Source organism: Danaus plexippus (assembly GCF_018135715.1).
Source record: "Danaus plexippus chromosome 18 unlocalized genomic scaffold, MEX_DaPlex mxdp_20, whole genome shotgun sequence".
NCBI classification, from domain to species: Eukaryota; Metazoa; Arthropoda; class Insecta; order Lepidoptera; family Nymphalidae; genus Danaus; species Danaus plexippus.
In genome coordinates, this window is record NW_026869853.1 from 2740583 (window position 1) to 2767286 (window position 26704).

Genomic DNA, 26704 nt, shown 5'->3' on the forward strand with positions numbered 1-26704 from the left:
AATCTATTTAAAACCAGTAGCACATTAAAACGCAACATTAAGGCGATTTGTTGAATGGTCTATTTCTGACTTAATTATCCCTTGAGGATGCTGCTGACCGAAATAGTTTATTACGACGGAACTTGCTCTGAGGCTAAGATTTTTAAGTTATAACATTCTCATTCATATAAAATTGAGTTTGTTGTATTTGCTGTGGTATAACTATGTCAAACGTACAGCTAGCCATAAGAATTCGACCATTCACGGATAAGTTCGTGTATATTATTTGATTTTATCTTGTTAAACTTTAGAGTAAATTGAACGGTTTGTTTCTAGGGAGTTAAAATCTGAAAAGGACCGTGTACAGGTCGTCAGTGTGATAGATGAAACTTCTGTTGCAATAACGAATATAAAGGTAAGTTACGTATAATCATAATTCTTTTGAAGTTTACATTATAATCGCTTTGTTGTTTTTAAAGTATTTCACGTGTCATCAACTGATTTTAAATACACCAAATTCAAAATAAGCTTCATCTCCACAACGTGAAAAATAGTTGACGAAATAAAGAAAAAAATGGATTATTATTAATAAATTTACGTTATAAAACAGAAACGAATAAATAAAAAGTTACAGAAAATACCTAAATGAAAACTAAAGTATGTACTATTAATTTATTTATATTTTTTTTATATGTGATAAAAATAGTTAAATATTACATTTATATGATTTTGATCTTTTGTTCATATACCTAATCCAATCGTATGAAGTTAATTCTTAGGACCAACAATGTTTTATTTAGAAATAACGTTAAAGTCAGAAACTATAGCAAATGTTTTTTGTTAAAATATTGCTAGGTGAGTCTATCAGGCGCTGGAGACAGTCGCGAGCGTGTGCGTCGTTACTTCGCAGATTTTACTTTTGATAGCGCCTGTGCAAGTTCACATCCTAATTATGCGACACAGGAAAAGGTATGTTAAACTTTTATTTTCTCAATTAACATTTGGGTTATTTAATTGTAAGTATCTTTTAACGTCAATGCTATTGATATCTTAAGTCCAATCAGGGTATTACAATGATCATTATAAATAATATCTTTTAGGTATTTGATAGGGTTGGAAGTGAAGTCTTGTCAACGATAGCAAAAGGTCGTTCGGCCTGTGTTTTAACTTATGGCCAAAGCGCGACTGGGAAGACCCACACTATGATGGGTTCTCCAGAAGAACCGGGATTGATTCCACTGATTTGCCGAGCTTTAGCCAGACATAACCCTCTGGATATAACTGTCAGGTATTTAAAAGTATTTGGTGTGTCATTTAAATCATCATTTAAAGTATTTGGTGACATCATTTAAAAGTATTTGGTGTGGTGTCAATGACATCTAAGATTTTCGCATGTGTTCATTTAAATGAAACTAATATTTTCGGATTACTACGCGTTCGGACGTTCGGCAGACGAGATGTGAATGTCTTTGACATCTCATCTACACGTAATCACGCCTGCTGCAGAGTAACCGAAACGTCGCGTCGGGAGTATTCAGTTTTAAAAATAATAAAATGACGCATAGTAATCCGAAAATATTAGTTTCATTTATATGGTGTTGTTTGTTTTATCAAATGCATGTGAATATTATATGATATATTTATATTAAATTTGTGATCTTCGCCCATTTAAACCACTATGAAAAAAAACTGGTTTATTCTATTGATTTAATAGATCCATAATAAATTATAGATATTAGTTTTTATAAAATATGTATATTTTATACGTATATTTTTAATAGATTTTAACTTATTTTTAACAGAGGAAATATCCAAGTGGTATATTCTCTTTGCATTGGAAACGAAGGCTCTCAATTTTCTATATATGTGGTAATTTTGTGAGAAAGCAAATTGTTTCACATTATGCATTCAGTGTAAAGAATTCCCGCCAATGGTTTCTTATCACGCCATTCGAATGGTTTCTGATAAATTTTTATTAAAGTCTTTGATTTCTTTTGAACCTAAGCTTTTCCATTTATTCGGTGTTTAGTTTGGAAGTTAAAGTTATGTCGTTTGATTGTTATCTGTTCGGAAATTAACTTGAGTTTGTTTGTTTCATATGATATTAACTTTTTACGTTAACAATTACAACTACAACTTTAATATAGTATTACGAATTTTCACTAATATATTTCAGATTTTTAAAATTGTAATATTTAAAACTTATTATAATTCATTTTGTTAAAGAGCTCCGCCACAGATTATTAATTATATTTTATCTGTTTATAACTTTTTACAAGTTTTTCACAATATTTGAAGTAAAATCCAGAATTCAATTCGAAAAGGTTTATTTATATGATATATGGTCATTGGTCGTTGAATATTAATAAAAATACAAATTAATTTAAAATGTTTAGACTATAACTTTTTGAGATATTAGTAGTATAAATTTAAATAGAAAAGTATTTGGGTTTTAAATTAAAAAAAAAAACTATCCTTTATAGACACCTAGTATCGTAAGACGCGTTAGATTAAGTTGGAAAAGCAATAAATAGAGATAATGTAAGGTTGAAACAACACGCAATGTTAACACCACACTTTGTTCTATCAATACTAACTACACACGTCAGTTGTATCTGCTGACGTGCGGTGTAAGAATTTTTAAAATAAAACTAATATTTTTCCGATTTACTATTCGTTTATAATTATTTTAACTACATACTACCGGATTTTCGGTCACTTTGCAGCAACCGTGATTCTCATATCGTCTGTCCGTGATCACGGTTGCTGTAAAGTAACCGAAACTTTGGTAGTGTGTGGCTAAAGTAATAAATTTAGTTTTTATAAGCTGTTAGAAATGTCTCATTACTCCATCCCTTATTCTTGTATACCTTATTGTTATCGTGTCATTTACAAACATATTACCGTAAGCTGACATTGATTTTCCATGTAGAAAACACGGTTAACATTTATTGGACAACTAACATTAACCGGAATTCTGTTTTTAACAGAAGAATTATATAAATTCATTATTGAGTATAGTAACAGATAGAACATCAATCAATGCGTTGAGATTAATTCGTCAAGTTATTTTTAATACATGAGACGAAACGTCTCAGTATTCCCTGGATTCACTATGCGGGTGCCGGGTCCATCGCGATGCAGGGAGAGGAGCTTTAACAGTGTCTGGGACTTGCGACCCAGGTGTAGGTTTAAGGGGCACCTATCTAACGCGCGTTAAACGTTCACCTTCACCGTCCAAGTTCCTCTCCCTACCCAGTTTAAAATGGTTTAATATTGTCATTCGGCCTTCTTGCTGTAGCTGATTTAACTTGTAATAAAAACGAACAACATATATTTTAGAATTTGAGAAACTTTTCCATTTGAAGTGCTTCAATAAATAACAGGGAGCCTGACATTTACATAGGAGCAAGCATTTGAAGGGCTGCATTTTATTAAAAACAGGTTTTTTTAATTTATCATCGACTAGTTGTTGCCCGTGACATCGTCTATGTGAAACAAGATTATTACCCACGGTTTCACTACTAAGATAAAATATTTTTATGCTTTAAAACGAACCGTTTTTGATTATAGCTAATAGTGGAGAGAAACTTTTTAATTTTTTTTTTTCATAAAAAGACTAGATACCGAAAACTTTTAACAATGATTTATTATCATATCCAAAAGTATCAAAAAATAATTTAAAATTTTACAACAACTCGGTGTTTAAATTAAGAGAAGTTCAAATAGGATTTCGTAAAACTAATTTCTTATATATTGAGTATTTTTATAAAAAAATAGATGAAAATTGATCAACATGATATAAACTGTGATAATAAGTTGAGGAAGATACATAATTTATTCTTAAAGTCTTCAGGGTCTATGTCTGAATCATGGCCGGCGGTAAACTGTTGTTGATGTTATTAAGACTTTCTGTTGTCGTAGACTTTGTTATTTTCCCTCCGAAATTACTTATTTATTACAAAATTTTTGAACAGCAGTCTGATAGCAGATTTTGTTCGGAAACATTGGATAATTTCTGATTTCTGCTTTAGAAGATTACTACTATTTTTATTGCCTACATTTTATCGCCAACAGAAATAGTGATAACATCGTAGTTTTCTTTTTTCTTTTTAATTTCGGTGGATTTTACAACGTCAAAGGTAAAGTTGTAAACGTGAGAAGTATATTATACCTTCTTTCTCGGCCTTGCCATCACATTGATAGCTATAAATAAATTTAATGTTTTATATTATTGTACATACATTTTAAGTTAAGAAAATAAAAATAAACATATAAGTCATTCAAATAATGAAATCCTTGAATATAGATTAATGGGATCAATTAAATAATTAATGAGTTATATAAAGGTATAATGACATTATTAAAAAAAAATGTTGCCTTTATTTATCCGAGACATGATTTTTTTTATGAAAGTATATCTCGTCTCAATATAAGCAATACTCAAAAAGTAAGTTTTTTCAAATTTTATATATTTTTGATTTGAATATACGAAGATAAATTTGCTATCCAGACAATTTTATAAACACTGTCTTAAATAAATCAGAATCAGAATATATTAAAAAAAAAAACTATACTTCTAATTACATAATTTGCTTAAAAATTCGTAAAAACGAAAATTTTAAATCTAAATCTATTTTAATTGTTAGTGTTAAAATACCGTAAATAGAAAATCACTTTTGTAGATTAAGGTTGGAAATTATTGGGTAATCTGAAAAAAAACAGTGTCATGGTATACGCTGTGGTGTATACGGCTTCGTGGTTTCGCTCGGGCGGAAATCCGCCGCCCTACGTCAGTTATTGAAGACTTATCCAGCCCGCCGTACGCTCTTTCACAGAAATTACCAACCATTATCACGAATAACGGTTTTAAAGTTGATTTCACAAGATAGGTACATATGAAAATTTAAAAAAAAATACGTGATGAGATATAAATATTGTTCGATCATAATATGTTTATGAAAAATATCAAAATATTCATTCTTTGTGTTAATTGTTGCTAATTTTATTATTGAATGTTTTTTTTTTTGTCTAAATGTAAATATTTTTTTAACGTGTTGATCGCGAGTGATGTTTGCGAGTGATTGTTTACTAATATAGATTTAATCTTACATATATTTTCAATATAAATGGCTAGTTTTTTTACATATTCTTTATATTACGTCTCTAATATGAAACTAGTTTTTTGTTTCTTATTAATTATTGTATAACATTTTTTTAAACTTTCACTTTTGCTAGTTCAAATTATTATCCTAGTTTTATATGTTCATTTCGTGGCTAAATAACGCAGAGTATGTATTGTTAGATTTTTTTTTAAATTCATAATATTGTAATATTATAATTATTTTAGCTATCTCGAGATATACAACGAGAGGGTTCACGATTTGTTGGCGACAGAGGTCCTGCCACTCAACTCTCTTCCGAGACGAAAGGGTAACGCGAGGAAGGATTTGCGGGTGAGAGAAAATCCCTCTAAAGGGACGTACGTTCAAAGTAAGTTTTCATATTTATTTATTATCTCAATCAAATTTCTTATCTATAACCTTATCCCTGCAACGCGATGGACCCTGCACCCGCACGGTGAATCCATGGAATGCTGAGAGGTTTCGTCTCTTGCAAACCGACGAAAAGTAAAATGTCTTTTCTGACATTAATATTATTCTAGTTATCCAGCATAATTAAAAAAAATATATTTTAGTATTAATATTTTTTGTAATCTTACAATAATAATATAATTAGTCCTTATTTAAATAATATATATCGGGTTATATATGAAATCGACGCTGTCGGTGGTTTTTTTCGACTAATTACTTTTTGTTTTCTTCACGATAACGAAAGTAAAGAAAAAGCAATTTATATTAGGAGCTATTAATATGGAATTCTAATTATCACGAACTTTATGAATGTTATTTAAAATGTCACAGATTACTTAAATCTCGTTATTAACTTATTACATTAGTTATAGTTTGAACGCTACAGTGGGAAAGTAATTTAACTGTGGATCATTAACCGGTTGTTTAACACGCAAACATAAACGAATGATGTAAACAATTAAATCGTATTAGTTTCTGATTAATAAAAGTAAGAATTCGAAAGTGTAAATAAGGATTTCACTTACAAATGCCTGGAAGGAACATTTAGCGACGAGGCCGCCATTCATGTTTCCTGCTCATCCTTTTCCTCTCTTCATTAGATATTTCATGTTTGTTTTTATTGTTTATCGTATAATCATGATTGTTGTACTGTATTCCCATTATATAATAAAATAACCTTCATTAAGTTATATCCAGGCAACGGAGTCAATGAACAAGTTCAAACGCGAAATTTTTTTTCTATTATCACTAAACACGTAAAGATTTTTACTAAAGTAATGTATGGTAAGTTCGAGAATTATTCGTTGAAGGTGTTTGGGAATCTCAAAACTACCAGTCTCGATAAAGTCCCAAAATAACAACATCTACAACTCCCGTTTTATCCTCTACTTTTGTGAATTTAAATCATTTGAGATTTACGTCTTATTGTACAAGGATTTGTAAGATTATTTAATAATAAATTGATATTACAAAACTGACTATTAAATTTCCTGTGTAAAGCCGATAACACAACGCGATAAGATTCATAAATGCTATAAATTTCAGTTTATCTATTTATTTTCACGGATGCATAATTTAATTATGATTCGGTATGAATATAATGAGAATTCCGGGAAAGAAGACTTCTTTTGGTGCACTTTTTGGTGCGTTAACTTCAAATAGACGGAGCCGAAGGTGCAAATAAGCTGCTTATGTATTTGATGAATTCACAAAAAAAAATAATCACGAGTCCATGGAATTCGTGCGAACGCTAAAAAATAGAGACAGATAAGTAAAATATATTTACGTAAAATAGTTACAATTTTAAAAATTCGGAATTTCTTTAGATCTTCGACGGGTACCAGTTCACGATTTAGAGGCTTTGTTATCTGTGGTGAGCGAGGGTGCGAGGCGAAGAAGGACTGCTGCCACCAAACGCAACAGCTCCTCATCAAGATCACATGCCTTGCTGGAGTTGTCCACTGCTTCTGCTACTTTACATCTTGCTGATCTTGCTGGCAGGTGAGATTACATGATGATTATACAAGCCATTTTGATTTCTACTATAGATTATTAATTTTTGTGCCCTGTAAGAACCTTTTTATAAGGAACATCGATATTTGACCATATCAGTTACTAATAGAGACCATAGAGAAAAACTAGAAGGTATGCAATCTTGACTTTAAAATTAAAACTTTAAAATAGACAATAGACACGCAGGTAATAATATGGAGAAAGCATTGACTAACTGAACCTCTCCTTACACTTATCGTTCCACACAAAGACCGTAAAGTTTAAGTTAAAAAAAAAAAAACAAAAAAAAAAATAGTTAAAAACAGAAAAGCACATTCATATTTTTTCGGGGATCACATAATTTTTGTGAATTATAATTTAGGTGTTGGAATCGTTTAATTAATAATTATTTCCCGCGAATGACAGTTAGCGCCAAACAATAATTGTCGGGTTTCGCTGTGCCTTATTTTAAATGAACATAAAAATGAGGAAGATGTCGGTACGTTTGACATCCATTAGTGTTTAGAGGACCGCCTTGTTTCATACCATCCAACGATAACTCTCGCAGAATGCATGAGGTCGTGTTGTTCATTACTATTCATAGACTTAGAAAATAACAGGATGTCATGGTCTATTTGTTATGGAAATCAGCAATCGGGTTTTGTAAATGACGGATAATTCGTAGAATCGCATTTCCAGCGGCCTTTGGGTATTTTTGTAGTCGAAAGTAAATGACTTGAACGCTCTTAAATTATACGCGCTGCATCAGAATTTCGCTTGTAATTTTATATAATGACATTGTTTTATACATATTTCTATATTGCAATGGATTTCGATATTAGTGTTGTTATACAGATTATATAAGTTCCTTGTAATGTCATGATTTGCATTGGAAAAGTTCTCATATGTTTTTTTTTTATATACATTTGATATTTATATCGTAAATTGAATCTAGTTGTTAATAAATTTGCTTTCCAATACATACAGTCATACGCTGTCATTCAGGTTTGCATGAACTATGTATTTTTGTAAATAATAAAGGTTTACAGGTGTCAAACACTTAAATCTCAAATAAAAACCAAAAAAAAAAAATTTTTTTTTTTTTAATTTCATATAAATTAGAATTAAAAATAAAAGATACTTGATATGCATTTATATGAATAATGTATGTTAACGTATGTATGTAAGTAGCGTATGTTTTTTTTTTATATAGTTAGAGTCCTAATAACATTATTTTGTACACCTTATATATTACGAAGGGTGATGCCAAACCAAGAACGAAGGATAACATTTATCTTTAATAATTAAATAGCTCATTATGAACACAGTAATTTAATCAGTTTATACGTATACCATTTGAAACAAAATCGACACGAACGGGCGGTGAAATTTCAGCATATAATCAGTCTAAAGAGCAACAAAACAGCGAGAGCCATATCTCATATTGTTCTCTATATGCCGTTTACGGTTCAAGATGACAGCAGATTTTTTTTTAATTATCATTAACACAGGTGTTTAATAAGTGTGCAATTTTTATATATATCTGTGGTGCTCAAAAATGTACTTTTTTATAGATCCTGTACATACAATCCAAGCTTATTACTTTTTACTAAAGCAAGTTCAAATCTAAATTTACAGTACACATCATAGTAAATTTCCGGCATAATGATGTTACCTTGTATCGGCCTTTCCGTAAGGCTGTCAACCATAGCCTAAAATCTTTGATGAGTATTAAAAAAAAAAAGTAGTATTCGTTTTAAAAACAAAATGCATTTATATCGATAAATAAATAGTAATTAATTTTTGAATAAAATTCAAGTTTTTTGTATGTAATTAGATAATTTTAATATAATTTTAAATGAATTATTTGTAGAATTTATTTGAAGATATTTAAAATATACAACGAAACAAAGCCTGCAGCAACAGATTTAATAGAATATAATAATCTTATATATTTCTTGTATACTTTTTAAGCAAGTCTATATGCTCTAGTATTTATTTCGGGGTAACCAAATTAGAAATTTTTAAAAAAAAGCATAACACGTGCCGTGTAAACATGTTAGTTGACAACCCTACTTTATGAAAATAGAAGTAATCCCTAAGGCCGTACTTTTCCACTATTAAAAAATAAGGAAACTTTTAGGCCGTTTCTTGACCCCCAGAGGTCAATATTGTTTATATTAAGAAGATCGTGCTAATCAACAATCAAAAAATTATTTCCTTGTAAGCCCTTTTAGCTTAAAACAACAGGTTGAGGTCAGACATTTCCGATGACATGAGGGTCGTCTTTGATTATTTTAATACTAATTATATCATGAATCACGTCACTTTTAAAACGATTCCATACAATGATATTTGGGGGAAAAGAAGTAAAAGGATGTTTACAAGGAGCGTAAGTAATAAATACAAACTAAAATATAAAAGTACTAAGTAATATTTTTAATTCCAGCGAAAAGTCCGGTTGGGAAGGCTGTGGTGGCAGGCAGAAGGAAGGATCTAACATTAACAAATCACTAGTCGCGCTGAGCAATGTCATATCAGCTCTAGGTATAAAATGCAATAATATTATTTTTCATAGTAAGGGAGCATAACTGTTATTCTTTTCTAATTTTTTTTTTTTTTTATAAAATGTTTGTATATTTTGAACGCTTTCTTTAAAGTTAGCGGAGGCTCTGGCCGCGGCAGGTTCGTTCCCTTTCGCGATTCAGCTCTCACGTGGTTGCTTAAGGAGTGTTTTACGGGCGGAGGAAAAACTTATATTATAGCGAGTAAGTCATTACAATTTTTTTTTATTATGACGTAGTGACAAAAATTTTCAACGTCAGGAGATAACTTCATTTATAAATAAAATTCTTTATCCCTTTTAAATTTGACCAACAATAAAAATGTTAAAAGATTTAAATTTTCTTTGTGAACTTATTACGGAAAGTTTTTAATTTATAATAAAAGGCGAACAGAAAAACAAATTAAAAAGTTGAATTTTAGATCCTATAAACTTAGTAAATCACACATTGTTGTTCATTTTTAACATTGATAATTATCAAAATTTCCTTGAAGCTGTATCACCAAGTGCAGCCTGCTACGGAGAATCAGCCTCAACCCTTCGTTGGGCGTCACAAGCTCGACAACTACCAGCGCGACCTAACGTCACTAAAACAGCTGTAACCAAATCAGAAATACAAGCGCAGTACAATCAACTTATAGCTCAACTAGAAAATCACTTCATACAATACGTAAGATTACAGATAGTGAAGTTAGAAACTAGTTAGGAATTTTATTAATGTCTAATATATATTGTTACAGAAACCAGACTTAGCTTTACTGCAATACGATGATAAGCATTGGAAGTTGCAGTTAAATAAGGCACAAAACTTAGATGTTTCATATCCAGAAGCAAACATAGGTAATATAATGAATGTAGGATATTCGAAATCTGATTCTCGTAATCATGAATCGACTCAATCTTCCATCACAAGCGGAGGTTCGGATATTAATATGGAAAGAAATATGGAAGTCAGAAATGAAATTAGTAAAGAAATAGATGAACTATTTGGACCGGCCCTCGAAAGAACTAAAAGCGGAAGTGACATTGAAGTTGCTGTGCCTCTAAGACATAAAAAACGTCAATTCAGATCACAAGAAGTTCTGCAAGATGAAAAATTGTCGCAACGTCTTAAAGAACATCGTTTATCTGATGCTGGTGTTAATAATGAAATTGTTACTGACGAAAAAAATTACGACAGCACCAAAACACACGTACCAATACTTTATGATAACCAACGCGCTGAGATCATAGCGTCTGTAACAGAGAGGTTGTATTCGAAGCTTAGAAAGAATGAAGATGTATCGAAATCAGAATATACACCTGATAAAAAACAGCATGAAACTAAGGTGCAAGCATTAGGCGAGTTGAAAATCTGCTCCAATGCTCGACAACGTTTGATGGAGATCAGCAAAAAAGCTTTGAGGAACAAAAGGAAAATTGGTATACCAGCACACACTCAAACCCGAAAATCTGTTATTCGTGTTAAAGATCAAGGCATTGACGTCCAAACGGATCTTCAAACGTATGTTATCGGTACTCAGAACTTGACGTACTTATTTCGGCAAGACGTCAGTACTGAGACGATCACAATGACCCCGAGAGTAAAAGATATAGCGATTGGCTCTCAGCATGGTACATTATATTGCAAAGATGGATCAACAGCGACAGAACATAGAAAAATAACTTTAAAATCGTCCTCTGTGATGACGGATAACGTGTCGACATTCGACCGGTCTACACAAACACACATACAGCCGCCACCTCGAAGAAGGAGACGTTTATCAGCTTATTCAAAGTATATAAAAAAAATAGAAAGTATTAAGCCATCTACAGACGAACATTATGCCTCACCTGTAATAAACATCAATATATCACCCATTCTTCAAGAAGATTCTGAATCGCAGTCATCTGATGAAATATCAGATAACCCATCAAGAGTTAACGAAGAAAATGAAAGGAGGAGTGCAGTGACTACCCCAGATCTATTATCAAATCACAATAGCCATATAAAGTTAGAGTGTGATAAAGTATGCGACAAAAATAACACAAAAAATATTTGTGATTGTGATTATTCGAATACAGCAAGCAATATCTCTTCAGGATCAATTAATTTTGACGATTCAGATACAGAGGATTTAATACTACCGAGGGTGACAGTAGATGCTTCAAGAAAAATAGGCCAAAAAGATTACGAGCAATTAATATTAGGTTATAATGATGATGTGTATCCGTACAATATAAAGTTGTCTCCCACAAGACAAAGGGATGAATCTAAGAGAGTTATAAGATTCAAGGACATAGATGTAACACCAGCAGAATGTTGCAGTGATGAATGGCAGAGAAAAGTCAACACGGTCACGAATGTATCAGACGAGGGGAGCGTTGATAATGATTTAGACAACAATTATTGTGAATCGATAAAATCAAATAAAATAGAGACCGATTCATTTGTATGGAATAAATGCGGTTCAGATACAACTGATACGACGCCATGTTCAGAAAGAAAATCGGTTAAATCTAAAAGTATGAGGGCAAAAATGTATGATGAGTTTGACGATTTCACCAGAGCGACCTGTTTCTGCGCAGGCGCATCAAACAATGACGACGATTATAATAATTCATATAAAAATGCAAGGAAGAGCAGCTTAAAGAGTTCTAAGACCTTCGATGTTTTCGAAAGGAAAATAAAAAGCGCCTGCAACAGTTTAGAGAACTCTGTTAATAAATACGACGATTATTTAATGAATTTTAGAGAGAGGAGTAAGCAGAAATACAAAGACGCTGTTCAAAGGCGGACTCCCACTGAATATTTGCAGCATTTAATCAGATTAAGAAGGGAGGCTGTATCGTCAGACTCTTTCTGATTAAACATAAAATATATAATCTACTAATAAATAAGATTTTCGATTGTAAGAATTTAAAAGAAACTAAGTTTTTCGGATACCAAGCAATTTTATTATCATATTTTTAAATAATCCAATGTTGAAAGATAATTTCATCTCGTCTGTCCGTGATCGCGGTTACTGTAAAGTAATCGAAACGTCGAGATCGTGTAGAGATAAAATAAAAAAAAAACGCGTAGTATTCTAAAAAAATAAAAACTGACTTTCATTTATTACGTGCTACTTGAAAGTAGTAGTTGGAATTATTAATTATTTTAATGATAATTTTAACCTGAAATACATGTGCGATGAGCTGAATGTTGCTTATGTGTATTAATTAGATTCAATATAATCATTTCCTAATAATGTTTCAGCGTACGTTTACGTAAGTAATGTATTTTTTTTTTGAGTTATCAAAAAGATGGTAACGAAAAATGTTTCGTATTTAATATTGAACTGTTAATAAAATACTTCATAAACTGAAAATGAATAGCTCATCAAAAAATATTTTTATAGTATAAGGAAAAACTGTATGTATGTATATTTTCATAGTTATCTTTGTTGATTTCTATATGTTGTTTGATTTTATTCTGTCTTCTATACTTTAATACGCAGATTGAAAAAAAAATATAGATAGATTGTTTAATATTAATTTCCCATCATCAAGTTTTAAATTGTAATCAATAAATATTATAAATCGAACCTACCTACCCGCGTCTGTCTGTCTGTCTGTTCGCGATAAACGGAAAAACTACTGCATCGATTATATAGCGTGATTCTCGAGGGAGGTTTTAGTATATAATTTGGTAAGTTTTTGTATTTACTTGTGTGTACATTAACGACATTTGAAGATGTCGGGAAAACATGAGCCGTCTGAGAGCTTTTAACGAAAACGCTGCCTAAAGCCTTTGAGATATAGCAAATTAATATATGGTGGAATTGTATATCTTATATAGGTCTACAGAAAAGTCTGCGGTGGCATATGTCTTTACCTTAAGGATAACATACTATATGCATTACAACTTTAAAAATTTGACATTCCTAAAGCGTTTATTGGGAAGTTATTTACATAAATACGGTATTAAGTCTTATCAAAATAAATAACATCGTTTTCAAGCCTACATTTGTATCTATAAATTACTTTTTAAATAGTTTAAATCGGGAGTACCATTTGATAGTTATCATAATATAAGTTTGATAATTCTCAAAATGAAATAGGATATTTTATATTTTTTGTAAATAGACCGTGCGAAGCCGGGGCTGGTACCTAGTTTAATATTAATTAGAAGACTTTTCAGTTTCCTAATAATATAAATATATTATCTGAAAAATATTTCATGTTTTGTGATTTTGTAAGACCAACAAAGAGTGGTTTTTTTTCAAATTTTGATTTATTTGAATGTATCATTAAGATTGGATAAGATTAGTAGATACAGTTTCACTATAAGTCTTTTCTTTAACAACAAACGTTTAAGTTTATATTGCGAAGCCTATTTATTTGGGAAGTTCAACTATTCAGCGACATACGAAATTAATGTTGCAAGTCCTAATTTTCTTTTGAATAAAAACAATTATTAATTGTCAAATTAAAAGCATCATATATTTTCGTCCACACCTCCTACCTTTGATCTTGTACCTTATACCTGCCATTGATAGAATATTGCTTTTATTTATAATAAATCTGTTTAAATAATTTAAATAGTAGTGTGACCTTAGCCGCAGGTTTTGTAACGCCGGCTCCAGTCTCAAGTGTGAACCTTCGGACGTTAGTCTGCGCTCTTGCGTTATCGTTGATTATTGCGAGCGTAAAAAATTGCAATTTCGAAATAAGTCAATTCAAAAACAAACAAAAAAAAAATACTAATAATATATAGCAATTGAACATTTGTACGGTCGAAATAAAAGTGATAATGGCGATTATAAAAATTCAGGATTATGCTTACGAACTGTTAATATTACTATTGATGGCATTCACTGTGTTGTACGTGTGGTTCCAATATAAATTTACGTATTGGAGCAGTAAAGGAGTGTTCAGTCCTACCCCGGTATTCCTTTTCGGAAATATACAGGATGTTATAAAAAGGAAGACGCAGTTCTTCCAGCCGTACTGCGATAATTATTTCAAATATAAACATTTGCCATACATAGGGATGTATTGTTTTAATAAGCCCGTACTGAGTATACACGACGCCGAGTTGGCTAAGCACATACTGATAAAGGATTTCGAACATTTCCAATCACATGGAATATTTTCTGGTGGTGTCGGGGATCCTTTGGCTGGACATCTTTTCAATTTACACGGATCAGCGTGGAAGCTTCTGAGGAACAAAATAACATCTGCATTCTCGTCATGTAAATTGAAATGTATGTATCCGCTGGTGGAGAAAATATCTAAGGAGGCGCTCGGGTACGGCGACCTGCTGCACGCGAGGAGCGAATCCATAAATTTCTCGGAATTTTACGAAAAGTACACTATGGAAATTATCGGTAATGTCGGCTTCGGGGTGGAGTGTAACGGTTTTAAAAATTCAAATTCAGAATTTTATTTGCGCGGACACGAGTATTTCAATCCTAATTCGATGTATTGGTGAGTTTTTAATATTATTTTACAATTTAATATCTAGTTATATTTATCTATTACAATTATCAAATTATTATGAAGATGATATTTACAAAACTGTTCATATAAAAAAAATATTATGACGTCTTTGAAATCATTAATTGGGGCAAAATTAAAACAAATTTGTATGTGCTTAAATATGTAGTACTTTGTTTCTTCTTACTTTGCATAGGTTATTTATTTTATGACCTCTTAAAATTATATAATGAAAAAGTTTATTACAAAAAAATGTTCACGTTACAAAAATTATTTATTAATCACGTGACATTACGTTTTTTTTTAATTATTCGCATTGATTTTCAATATTTGTTCTTCGAATCCTCCTTGTGAATATTAATTGAGTGTCATTCTTATAGACTGTGAGTTTCGTATGTCGTATTTACCTATTCGCACTCACAAGTCACACATTTTGATACAAACTAAGTCAAGGCAATATTATTAAAGTCATTGCCAATATGTTGTATTAAATTTTATTCATTTTTTTATTTTCTTATAAAATATAATAATATGTATATTTTTTGCTTTCCTTGTAACATTACCCCGGGAATGGTGTGTGTACATATATTTCTTTGCAAATTTGGGGATTCCACACGTTGTAGGCTTATGTTCGTCCAAATATTTTAGCTTATAAAAGTACCTTTATAGTTTTAGAAATATCTCTAAACTTATAGATTTAAAATAAATATAAAATTAAATTCATTCTAGATAAAAATTACATCACATGTGGTAATCGGGGCCGGATTTTATGGTACTGTGAGGATATGTTCGTAACGATGTTATAATGTTGATGTTGAAACAAAATTATCTAATAATTGCAATGAATGTTTACGTCTTGATTATTTATCATACAATAGGACTTATAATTTGTTACTGTTTTTATAAAATATATATATTTTTTATTGGTAAAATACGATGTATGATACGATAACCTTAGTGAATTTTTGTATTTTACAACTTTGTACCACGGTTTTAAAGTACATATGTCATTCATATTCTATACATATTATATATTAGGTTTAAATAATATATATTTATTATTTGAAGTATTTCATTCATTCATATATATATATATATATATATATATATGTGTATATATATAGGTATATATATATATATATATATATATATATATATATGTGATAAAACAACCAAAAACCTCCAAACTGTCGGTGTCTAGTTCAAGATACGAACTCGTTCTAAGCTGACTACAGAGGTTAAAGTTGACAAAGAAAGCTAGTATGAAATTAGATTCCTTCTAGTTATTTTTTTACTACTATTTAGATTAGATGTCTCATTAATGAAGCGACAATTATTATGCAGTTTTTTGGAATACAATAGTCTTAAGGCGCTTTCCAAAAATTTAATTCACTTTTATATTTGGATTGATTTGTAAAACATGAAATAATAAGTCTTCCAGAATTATTTAAAATAAGTAAATATGAACTAACCGTATTATATATATATCTGTTAAATATCCTATATTTTTTATTATAATAACCATAATTATATTAAGTGCACACACAAAGCATGGTACTCGCTAATACTTTCTAACATTTTTATTCCTTTTAGGACACTAATAAGGGCTTTGGCGTTCTTCATGCCAAACTTCTTTGATAAGCTGAAGATAAGACGAATCAACCCGGACATTATAAACTTTTTCGATAATTTAGTCAGAGAGACCGTCGAGTATAGACGCAAACATAGCTACAAACGGAACGACTTTCTCCAGACTCTGATAGATTTAAATAACGATTCCAGTAAATGTGAAGGTTGGTCTGGGTTCATTTGTATAAATATAACAAACTTTTAAATACGATTGCGTGTATTTGTACATATGTATGGAGTGCATTAATTTAACTATGAAGCTTGTGGTATGAAAAATTGTCAATAGGAACATACTATTATAACCAAAATATTGTTTAGTTTTCAAGAGAATTCTTATTGTGCAACATTTACACTCTCGCCTCGTACCTCGTCTTGGTTTCGTCTCGTATCACAGCTCGCTCGCTCGCTCGCACCTCCGGACACGAGCGCTGCGAGGCGTGAGAAAAGACGCGAGGCGAGCCGCGAGCGACTATTTACACTCTCACCTTGTGCTTCGACTCGTACGCGAGTGTAAATCTACTTTAAGAGAAAATAATCACGTTCTGAAATAATATTTGAATTAATATTTTAAAAAGCAAGTTCTAGAGAGTTTAATTCTAGATGTGGTCTACTTTGACTGACTTTAAATTTACTAATTTAAAAAAGTACAAAAAGTATTAAATTTAAATAATATAATGTATATATTCTTTGGATATTTTTATTTCCAATAACTTTAAATATAATACAAATTATGTCATACCAAACACAGAATAAAAATAATTTATCAGTTCAAATTCAGTGTTTTAAAATATAAAATTTGTAAATTTCAGAACGCGAATCCCAAAAGGGAGTTTTCACATTAACAGACGTCACATCAAACACTATGTTGTATATGTTTGCGGGTTACGAGACCTCGGCCACAACTGGGCAGTTTGCGGCGTACGAACTGGCAAAAAACCCCCACATTCAGACTAAGGCTAGGGAAGAAATAAGAAGGGTCCTCGCCAAATATGACGGCGAATGCAGTTACGAGGCTCAGGGTGAAATGACTTATATGAATATGATTTTAGATGGTATGTTACATTTTATATTTTAAAAAAATCGGTATTAACGTTGTCAATGGTAGAAAGAAGGGTAGGTTATTAGACTTCCAGAAAATACAGTCGTCCACCGAGAGAGGAAAGATGTAACAAAACGTATAGATGTAAGATACTGTTCACGTTTCTGAACGCAGTTTTAAAATAAGAGCATCAACTTTGATTGACAACTCACAGATAAAAGTAATGAATTGATAGCTTAGATATACAAATAAAAATTGATTTATCTTAATTACAAAAACAGTTTTTTCTTACTCTCTTCAACACAAGTTTGTATGGTCTAACTAAACAGGGAACATTTTCAGCTTTTCATTGGTAAATTTTCATCCATGTCTACGAATTAAACCTGGATACGTTCCGTGTGTAGTTTAATATCGCAAACTTGTGGTAAATGTCCAGAAAGTTGTTGTCCATGGGCGACTTAGGAATTTGGTCACTTAGTTGTAGTACGACAGTTGTTGGCGTGTAAGCTGAATGCAATAACCTTGAACATTCCGACTCATCTGTATTGAAGGTTTTCTGATTATTATCAAGTCCTTAAAACGTTACCATTTTTAGAGACGATGCGAATGTACCCGCCACTTCGATCGCTTTACCGTGGCTGTACTAAGGAATATAGAATACCCGACAGTGACGTCACAATCGAGGAAGGCACCCTAGTGCTTATACCGATACATGCAATCCAGATGGATCCAGAAATATTCCAAGATCCGGAGACCTTCGATCCGGAAAGATTCTCCCCCGACAGAAAGAAACTTATCCATCCCTGTCATTGGATGCCGTTTGGCGAAGGTCCCCGGAAATGTCTAGGTTTGTATGGAATTATATTTAATAGATCTTATCCAATCACATCGAAGTTTTACAGCGGAATTTTAGCATTATTTTCTAACTGTTTGTGTGTTTATTCACAATATCATTTTGCTGTATTTTATGTGTGATTATGCAACAATTTGATATGAGGTCATGGCCGGTGAGCTTGTTTTTAAACTATAGTTATGGAGATAAAATTATATACATTTCATTACCTTTTTGTAGACTCGTTGTCCAATTAGATAGAATTATGCCAGCTTTAATATCTATTCAGTAGTTTTGATCACCTGTAGTTGACATTTATATTAATGTTTTGTCATTCGCGAATACATATTGGCCTTACTGAAGCGTCGCTCAATATGCGATAAACTATCTATAGTCTGCGACTTTGTCCACTTACTGAATCCCCTTTGACAGACGCGTTATCGTCCTTATGAGTTTTCATTCCATTTCTTCATGTAGATGGAGGTCGCTTCATCAGATACTAATTACTTTATTCGATTTTGAAACACTACCTTAATTTGAAAGAGCAACATCGTAACAAAAATATAACTGAATGGAGAACTTTCTTTAATTTTAAAAATTCTGTTCATTTTAAATTATAAACAGACTCTTAAACTTCATGAATAAATTAAAATATTAGTTGAATTTGATATTTTTAACCCAGTTTCAAGACAATATATTAATATTTTTGGAATGAATGTCTAGAATTTAATAAAATTTTTTTGGTTAATATATTAAATTACACGCTTGAACAAACAAACAATAGTACACGTATATATATGTATATCGTTTCCGTTTCGTCGAGTGAATGAACGCTTAACTTATTAATTCATATTTACTTATGAATATATTAAAATTAAGAAATGCAGGAGCTTCGTTTAAAAAGAGCCAACAAGAACATTGTTTGTTAAAAAATTAAATTACCTATAGTCCGTAAATGTTACTAAAATGATGATAATATTGTAGTAATTCGCATGATGTTTGAAAGTTTATGTTATGGTATGGTAATTTAGAGAGGAGCTTGGACGGAGGAGGTGAGCGTTTCACGCCCGTTTGATAAAGGCCCTTTAAACCTACACCTGGGTCGCAAGTCCCAGGCACTGTTGAAGCTCCTCTCCCTGTAACGCGATGGACCCGGCACCCGCACGGTGATCCATTGAATGCTGAGAAGTTTTCGTCCCGTCGTCTTTAACTTAACCAATGTCAATGTCAGTTTACTTCATAGGAGAGAACACAGTTTTTGATAGGCGATTTGTTATATTTGGTCGTTACTGCAGTTAATGTTATTAAAATATTTTGTGCCACCCATCAACAGAAAGTGCTTTGTGCGTTTGTTCCTTAAATTTTTAGTTAGAATTTTTTCATAAAACACATAGTTTGAACGACGTTTAAGTTTTTTTTTCGTTTAGGAAATAACCTATAAAGCTATTCGTCCCTGCCAAATTCAAAATAAACGAACCAAAAATTTCAAAGAATCATTTTTATTACAGTTTCAGTATATATTAACTCAAATTATTAATTAAATTTGATAAATGTAAATAGTAAGCGTTATATAACCTTGAAGTTAAACTCTACTATAAACTTCAAGCTCACTAAATATCTGTTTGTTTTGAGATGTCAATGTCTTGAGACGTCATGTCACGTAGGTATACCATTCAACTATGTTATAATATAAATATTACACAAGCCACATATCCTCGTTTTAGGTCTCCGTCAAGGATACATTCAGTCGAAACTGGCTCTAGTCAAGTTATTACACAAGTATGAACTCTTGTTGGATGACCGCACTGCCGTTCCTATGAAGATTAAGGCCACATCACTAGCTTGCGCCGCTGACGGCGGTGTGTGGATACGGCTTAAGAAATTAACGGACGCTGTAAACTAGCCTTAAGATTACAGTTTAGTATGATAGAAAGTCAGTGATATTAGTGGTTTTTATACAAATTATATGATATAAGAACTATTTTAACTTAAGATAATGTTGTTCTGGGCTAGTTGGAATTTATATAAGGCCGATTACAGACTGCTTCGATTTGTATTCGTTCTGAAATGTCCATAATGTTTATAAATAGTGGAATGTTTATGAATAATGTTTGGAAAATAAGTAATTTATAAATGAATATATCAGATAAGTACGGACAGACTATTAAAACATTGGTCATTTGTATATATGTATATTGAACTTGTTGTGAAATACAATTAACAACTACAATATTCATGGCTATATTGTTTATGTTGCAACATTATACTTGAATATAAGAATAAAAGGAGAATTTTCTTTGGGGCTCGCAAATAGCATTCGTTATTATGAAGGTTAATAAATTAATTATCATTTTAATGAACGATGTCAAAGTCAGTCAGTCATAAGTTGTTATTTAGTAGTGTTATAAAAACCTAAGTGTAAATAAATATTTCTATTTTTAATTTCTTTTGTTTATTAATATTTTTTTTAATTTTATACTGTGAAGTTCATAGATAAAAAAGAAAAATAAATAGTGCACCAATTCGAAAATGTTCTATTATATACAGCCTACACATAAAAGGAATTCTACTCCTTCAAGTAAACGAAGTTTTGTTATTTAAGCAAACATTTGTATTGTATTTGCTTTGTTTATTATTTTTTTGTCTGATTATTATTATCATAAATTAATAAAATATCAATAATAAGTCAAAGTGAACGCTTTTGGAATTTTACGACCTCGGTATATTAAAGATTTGGCAAGGCTTGGATGCCTTTCACGCTGATCGTATTTGTTGGGAATTGGACTGATTATTTATTGTCTGCAGTAAGTCCAGTGACCTTGAACGTGATGATATATTTAAGCCAATAAAGCAAATTCCCTGATATGTTTCTAACGAACATTATTACTCAGAGTTTCTTTTAATTAATTCCTTGTCCTTTCCTCCACTAACTAGTAATTTACCTTACATTTAAATGAGTTCATCATAATTTCATAAGCAGTGGAGGTCGTACTCGTTGAACTTGGACTACATGATGAAATGTCACATACCAGAATAAGTAATTTAGTATTCGTTGAGTGAAATATAAAAAAAAAATTGTTAAGACAAACTCAGAACTAATCCTGTTTGTCCTTTGTAGTTTGCACTTGTTTGTCTTCTTTGTCTATGCGGCTTTTAGAGTTAGTTGGTGTGAAGATGCTAGTTTTTGAGTCTATCTGTACGCTTAGAGTCTTTTCTGTTTGAACCCCGGTACGTTTTAAGCTAGATTTTAGTGGTGCATTACTGGGACCTGGCTCAGCATCTTCCGGAACAAAATGTGTTTTATCTTTTATTTCCGACGTCAATTCCGTATCTGGTATTAATTTATTATTCAATTCGTTATCCCTCATGACTGATTCATCATTTTTTCCGATAAAAATATTATGTAGCCATTCTAATAGAATTCTTTTCACATGTTCTACTGTTTCTGTTGCTTCTTCCTGGTCACCTCGAGATGGGTCGATGGGTTTTTCTGGTGTTCGAGACTGTAATATTTGCTGACCGTACTGACGAACAGGAGATAATTCTTCAGAAGTCGTTCTAGATTCGAGAGATCTTACGTAAGATAGCGTAGAATCTGTTTGATCAATAACATTATCAAGGACATTATCTAACATTTTGGCAATAAATTGCTCATCTTCGGTCAAATTATCATGGGCTTGTAGCTGATCCAATCTGCCCGGTGATGATGGTAACAGAGATCGTTCAGATTTATCTTGCCCGCGTGGAGAGTAAAACAACAAGTTGCCGCTATCTTCCTGATCGTCTCTCTTTGAATATTCTTTTATATCTCTTACGCTATCATAGTTAGCTTGGAAATCCTTCTTCTTAAAGTGGATGTGGACAGCACTGCTCGTGTATTCAAGTGGCGTATTTTTTAATTCTGGCTCCGGAGATATTGTTCGGATATGTGTTTCTTGACGCTCCTACAAATATACTTAGTATGAACTAGAATTATATTTTTTCGTAATATAAAAGATATCCGTTATTAAGACAAGTCTTTCCTCATAAAAATCATTGGTCTGACTTACCAGCATTCTGTCAAGGTTGCCTTTTAATTGGACAGTAATTTTGACTAATTTGAAGTCAATGGCGAAGATGACTCTGAAGAAAGCCAATAGAGCTGACAGTATCCAGCAGGCTGTGTGGAGCCAGGCGGAGTAAATGGTGAGTCGTGTCGCTTGGTACACACCCCTAATACGACGTTCATACGCCAATGTAGCCACGTTCACTGTGTACGTACACCTATAATGAATTACAAGAAACATAAGGAGTGGTTTTCATAACTAGTAATAGAAAGAAAGAAAGGGAGAGAGAGGAAGAGAGAGAGAGAAAGAGAGAGAGAGGAGATTTAAAGCCTCTTCCATTTCACCTTTTACAAATAAACAATTATTATATTCTATAATATGCTATAACAGTTTACAAAACACTTTTATAAATTATGGCATGCGTTATTGTAATTTTACTTTATGGTTTATTAAAATCTATATTTTATTCATGACATTGGAGTTAAAAATCCAATAGCTTAGTTGGTGAGACAACTGAAGCGAGAGTTACAGGTTCGAATTCTGCTCGTTAGTAAATTTTATATTCTATATATTTTTAATTGAATTTCTATTTCTATTAAGAAAAAAATAATAAAGATACGCATATACATATGTATAAATATCTACATACACTATATATTTTTAATGCAATCCTATTATAATGTAGTTTTTACTAAATAAGTATCGTTTAAAACGGTAACCTTATAGGTGTTCCACTTCCAAAATTTATAAAGAAGATAATTTCTCAGATTTTTCTGTTAATGGAAAATTTCTCAAATTTTTGAATCGTTGACGTTGACCAATCTAATCCTTATTTTTTTTTTAATTTATACCTCACTTCCTTTTTTTTGTTTCTCAATATTCAATGTCATTCAATTCTTTAGTATTGCGTTGGATGACATGATCGTGAATGTTCATCATCGTCAATTTTCAATCGTATGTATTTAAAAAACGTGATGAAGGACGATAAAAAAAAATGTTGAATGCCGGGATGACATTTTTTTAGAGAGACTGCCATAAAGTCGTTCCTCAACTTTAAGAGGTCCTCAAGTTACAAGAAGTTGGATGAGAGGATGAATGCATGAAGCTTCTGACTTTTACATTTTGATCATGCTTTAGAATGTTATTACGGTAACATAAATAAAAAAAATCTTTAATATACAGTGCCATATACGAAAATGTAACAAAAAAAGGAATATTGTGGAATACTGTCGGAGGAATAGACGAATTAGTTTTTAAACACGCTGTTTGATTTCAATATATTTTACTACAATTAATAAATACTACAATAATAATATGAATATTTGTAAAGACGAGATAAATTGCGACTAGTTGTAATCATTCTGATCATGCTTTTTGGAAGATTTTAATATAATCAACAAGTCATTTTAACTTATTTACTACCAACCAACCAAAACCAACAATAAAACTTGTTTTATCAATGACTTTGACTTTTCAAGACTATAAAATTTCCTTTTTTTTTTTACTATAGTTATTGATATTAATAACATACGTTGTGCTGCCAGTTATTTCGCTAAGTTTAATACACAGTTCCTGTAATCCATAATGAGTGACAGCTGTCGTGTAAATACAGAGACCTCCCATCGCTAGTGAGAAGAGAAACACTGGCGGCAGGACTCTCCACGGCCTTTGCAGCCTATTATTAAAAAAATAAATATAATATTTGTAAATCTGTGATAATGTAAACGTTACAACATTAAAACAAAAAAGTGTCAGGTTAGTCAAAATGATGAGCAAAAAGTGACTAGAAAATTACTAAAAAAAAAGACTACTTTTGAATATTATGTTGCTTCGGTTCAAATAATGTTAAATAAATTTTATGAGTATAACATCCATCAAAGCATAAGAACCGTAATTATTATATAAAAAAATGTTCTAAGGATATATTACTTAGCAACATAAGGTAAATAAATTTTATTAACACAAATATTTAAGATCATACATCAGGACCGGCGATTTAAAAGTAAACATTGGAACCGCTTCAACGAAAGGTCATGATTAATATGGAATGATAAGTAATAAAAACATGTATAAAATAAAACCATTACTTGTTATGACATTGTAAGCAAAACCGAGCGACCACTAACCCAGTTAAGACCCTACTTCCAGTGGAACACATTAAGAACATCGTCGTCCATACAAGTCCGAAAATACCAGACACCAGAGGCACGTACGTCGGCAGTAAACAAGCACTTTTCTCAACCCATTGCGTGCTGAGAAATTCCACTGGTAACCCTGAACATTATGGCACGTTACGTAATTTCTTACACCAGGTTTGGCGTAGGGAAGAGTGTAACCCAATTCGTGTAATTGTAACCTGTATTATCGAAGACTTGTTTTCGCTAGCTTAACAAATAGAACCGAATTTGTTTTTACATACATATGTATCTATTAAGCCGAGTAATTTCTCAAAATATAAAGTTCGACACAGTGGTTGATAATAATAACATTATGCGTGTTTTATCGCTTCGATAATAATTATGGTAAACACTATAACGCAGAACAAATAACTTAAGTTGGAATTCAGGACGAAGCCTTTGCTTGTACAAACTCTTTACGGTGAATAAAAAAAAAACAAACAATAATGTACGTATTATATTATCGGTTTTTCTTACTATCAGCGGCTTCTTTATCATCAGGGATGAATTCGTATATGATAGTTTGTCGCAGGGACGTGAGGGACAACAGTTTGGGGAAGAGGACGCACTTCTCGTCAAATAGATACATCAGCATATGGAAACAGAACGTGCAAAATGAACCGAAAACGAATGCCAGAAAAAATAGCAATAAATGTGCCCCTGAGAAAAAATTTAAACATAGCTTAAAAAAATTAACTGAGAATTAAAAAAAAAAAATAATTCTACGAGTTTCATTAACATCAAATAAACGTTATTCACGTAAAATACTTATCAATGACACAAATTGGGCAACTGCGACCTTGTGGCGTGTTTGACCGATACTTTTGAATTAAGCAAATAAAGCAAAATGAATTAAGGAAAGTAACCTTGAAATAATAATGTATATATAGTACAAGGTTAATAAGAAAATAATCTCTGGTATATAATCTAGTTCTAGCTTATAAATTAAGTTTTCTTTATATTTTTAAAGCCTCTGTGGCCGTGCCTACTAATAAAATAAAAAGACTTTTATAAAGATATTTGTTTCAAGTACATATTTCTTTAATGTATGAACGATTTTGTTACCTTTCCAAACTCCATTAACTTCTGCCTCAGTTCTTTCAATCAGCCTGTACTCTTCATACAACGTGAGTCTCTCCATTGTGTTGTACAACAATACGCAATTACCTCTTAATCATAGTCATAAGTAACAGAGGACATTTAAAAACGTACTTGCATCGTACTTCAAATAAATGTCAATTTTCTGTCCAATGTCTTAAAATTTTTCTTTTTATTTAATCTTATAGGCTGTTGTTTCCATCTATTCATGTATATTTTGAAATAGCCTTTTATTTTCGAAATATTTTTTAATATGTATATTATCTGTGTTCGTATGGAATAAATGAATGTCGTGCCTGAATTTTATGACCACGTTTTAAAATTTCACAAAAAAAAAGTCTCAAAAAAAAAAGAAGAATTTTTAATTGCGAGTAAAAAGTTTGGCACCGAATGGTCAATTTGAGACTTTAGTTTTATTTTATTTTTTGAGACTTTAGTTAATATATAAATAATATTCTTTTAAGTAATTAAATTTCAACAGAAAATTGTGTGAGGATGTCGAAAGTATGTAATCGATCTTTTTAATTAATTACCTCGTAGTAGTAGAAGTCATAGTACAGTAATAAAATAATATTAAGGTGCCCAATGTATATTTACAATAGGAAAATTTTATCTAAAAATAATCGAGCGCATTCATAGTCATTTTACAATTACTGTACGAAGCGTGGAGCGTAATCGAGTAATCATGTCCAAGATGCCGTACAACATTTGTAGCATCAGGTAGCCTTATGCTGCTAGACAGATATTCCATCAAACGAAGACATTCCATCAGTTTGAGAACTACTATGTCACAAAC

The 26704-nt window shown here is 31.4% G+C and overlaps 3 protein-coding genes across 3 annotated transcripts; 2 read left to right on the forward strand and 1 right to left on the reverse strand.

The window, feature by feature from the left end:
• Nucleotides 1–188: 188 nt before the first annotated feature.
• On the forward strand, nucleotides 189–14381 carry LOC116773125 (kinesin-like protein K39). Its single transcript, XM_032665521.2, has 10 exons — nucleotides 189–250; nucleotides 316–394; nucleotides 835–948; nucleotides 1080–1267; nucleotides 5330–5472; nucleotides 6899–7073; nucleotides 9514–9611; nucleotides 9725–9832; nucleotides 10122–10297; nucleotides 10368–14381. Exons 1-10 carry the CDS (start codon nucleotides 204–206, stop codon nucleotides 12471–12473), a joined length of 3234 nt encoding a protein of 1077 aa, XP_032521412.2. The 5' UTR covers nucleotides 189–203; the 3' UTR covers nucleotides 12474–14381.
• Nucleotides 14382–14395: 14 nt separating this feature from the next.
• Nucleotides 14396–21473, forward strand: LOC116773130 (probable cytochrome P450 6a14). Its single transcript, XM_032665526.2, has 5 exons — nucleotides 14396–15078; nucleotides 16681–16880; nucleotides 17526–17768; nucleotides 18351–18602; nucleotides 20312–21473. The coding sequence occupies exons 1-5, from the start codon at nucleotides 14402–14404 to the stop codon at nucleotides 20488–20490; spliced, it is 1551 nt and encodes a 516-aa protein (XP_032521417.1). The 5' UTR covers nucleotides 14396–14401; the 3' UTR covers nucleotides 20491–21473.
• LOC116773240 (uncharacterized) lies at nucleotides 21447–26237 on the reverse strand. The gene is made up of 6 exons (XM_061528489.1): nucleotides 25876–26237; nucleotides 25288–25470; nucleotides 24760–24907; nucleotides 24165–24308; nucleotides 22637–22850; nucleotides 21447–22531 (listed from the first exon to the last, which is right to left on the reverse strand). Exons 1-6 carry the CDS (start codon nucleotides 25949–25951, stop codon nucleotides 21683–21685), a joined length of 1614 nt encoding a protein of 537 aa, XP_061384473.1. The 5' UTR covers nucleotides 25952–26237; the 3' UTR covers nucleotides 21447–21682.
• Between the last annotated feature and the right edge of the window lie 467 nt (nucleotides 26238–26704).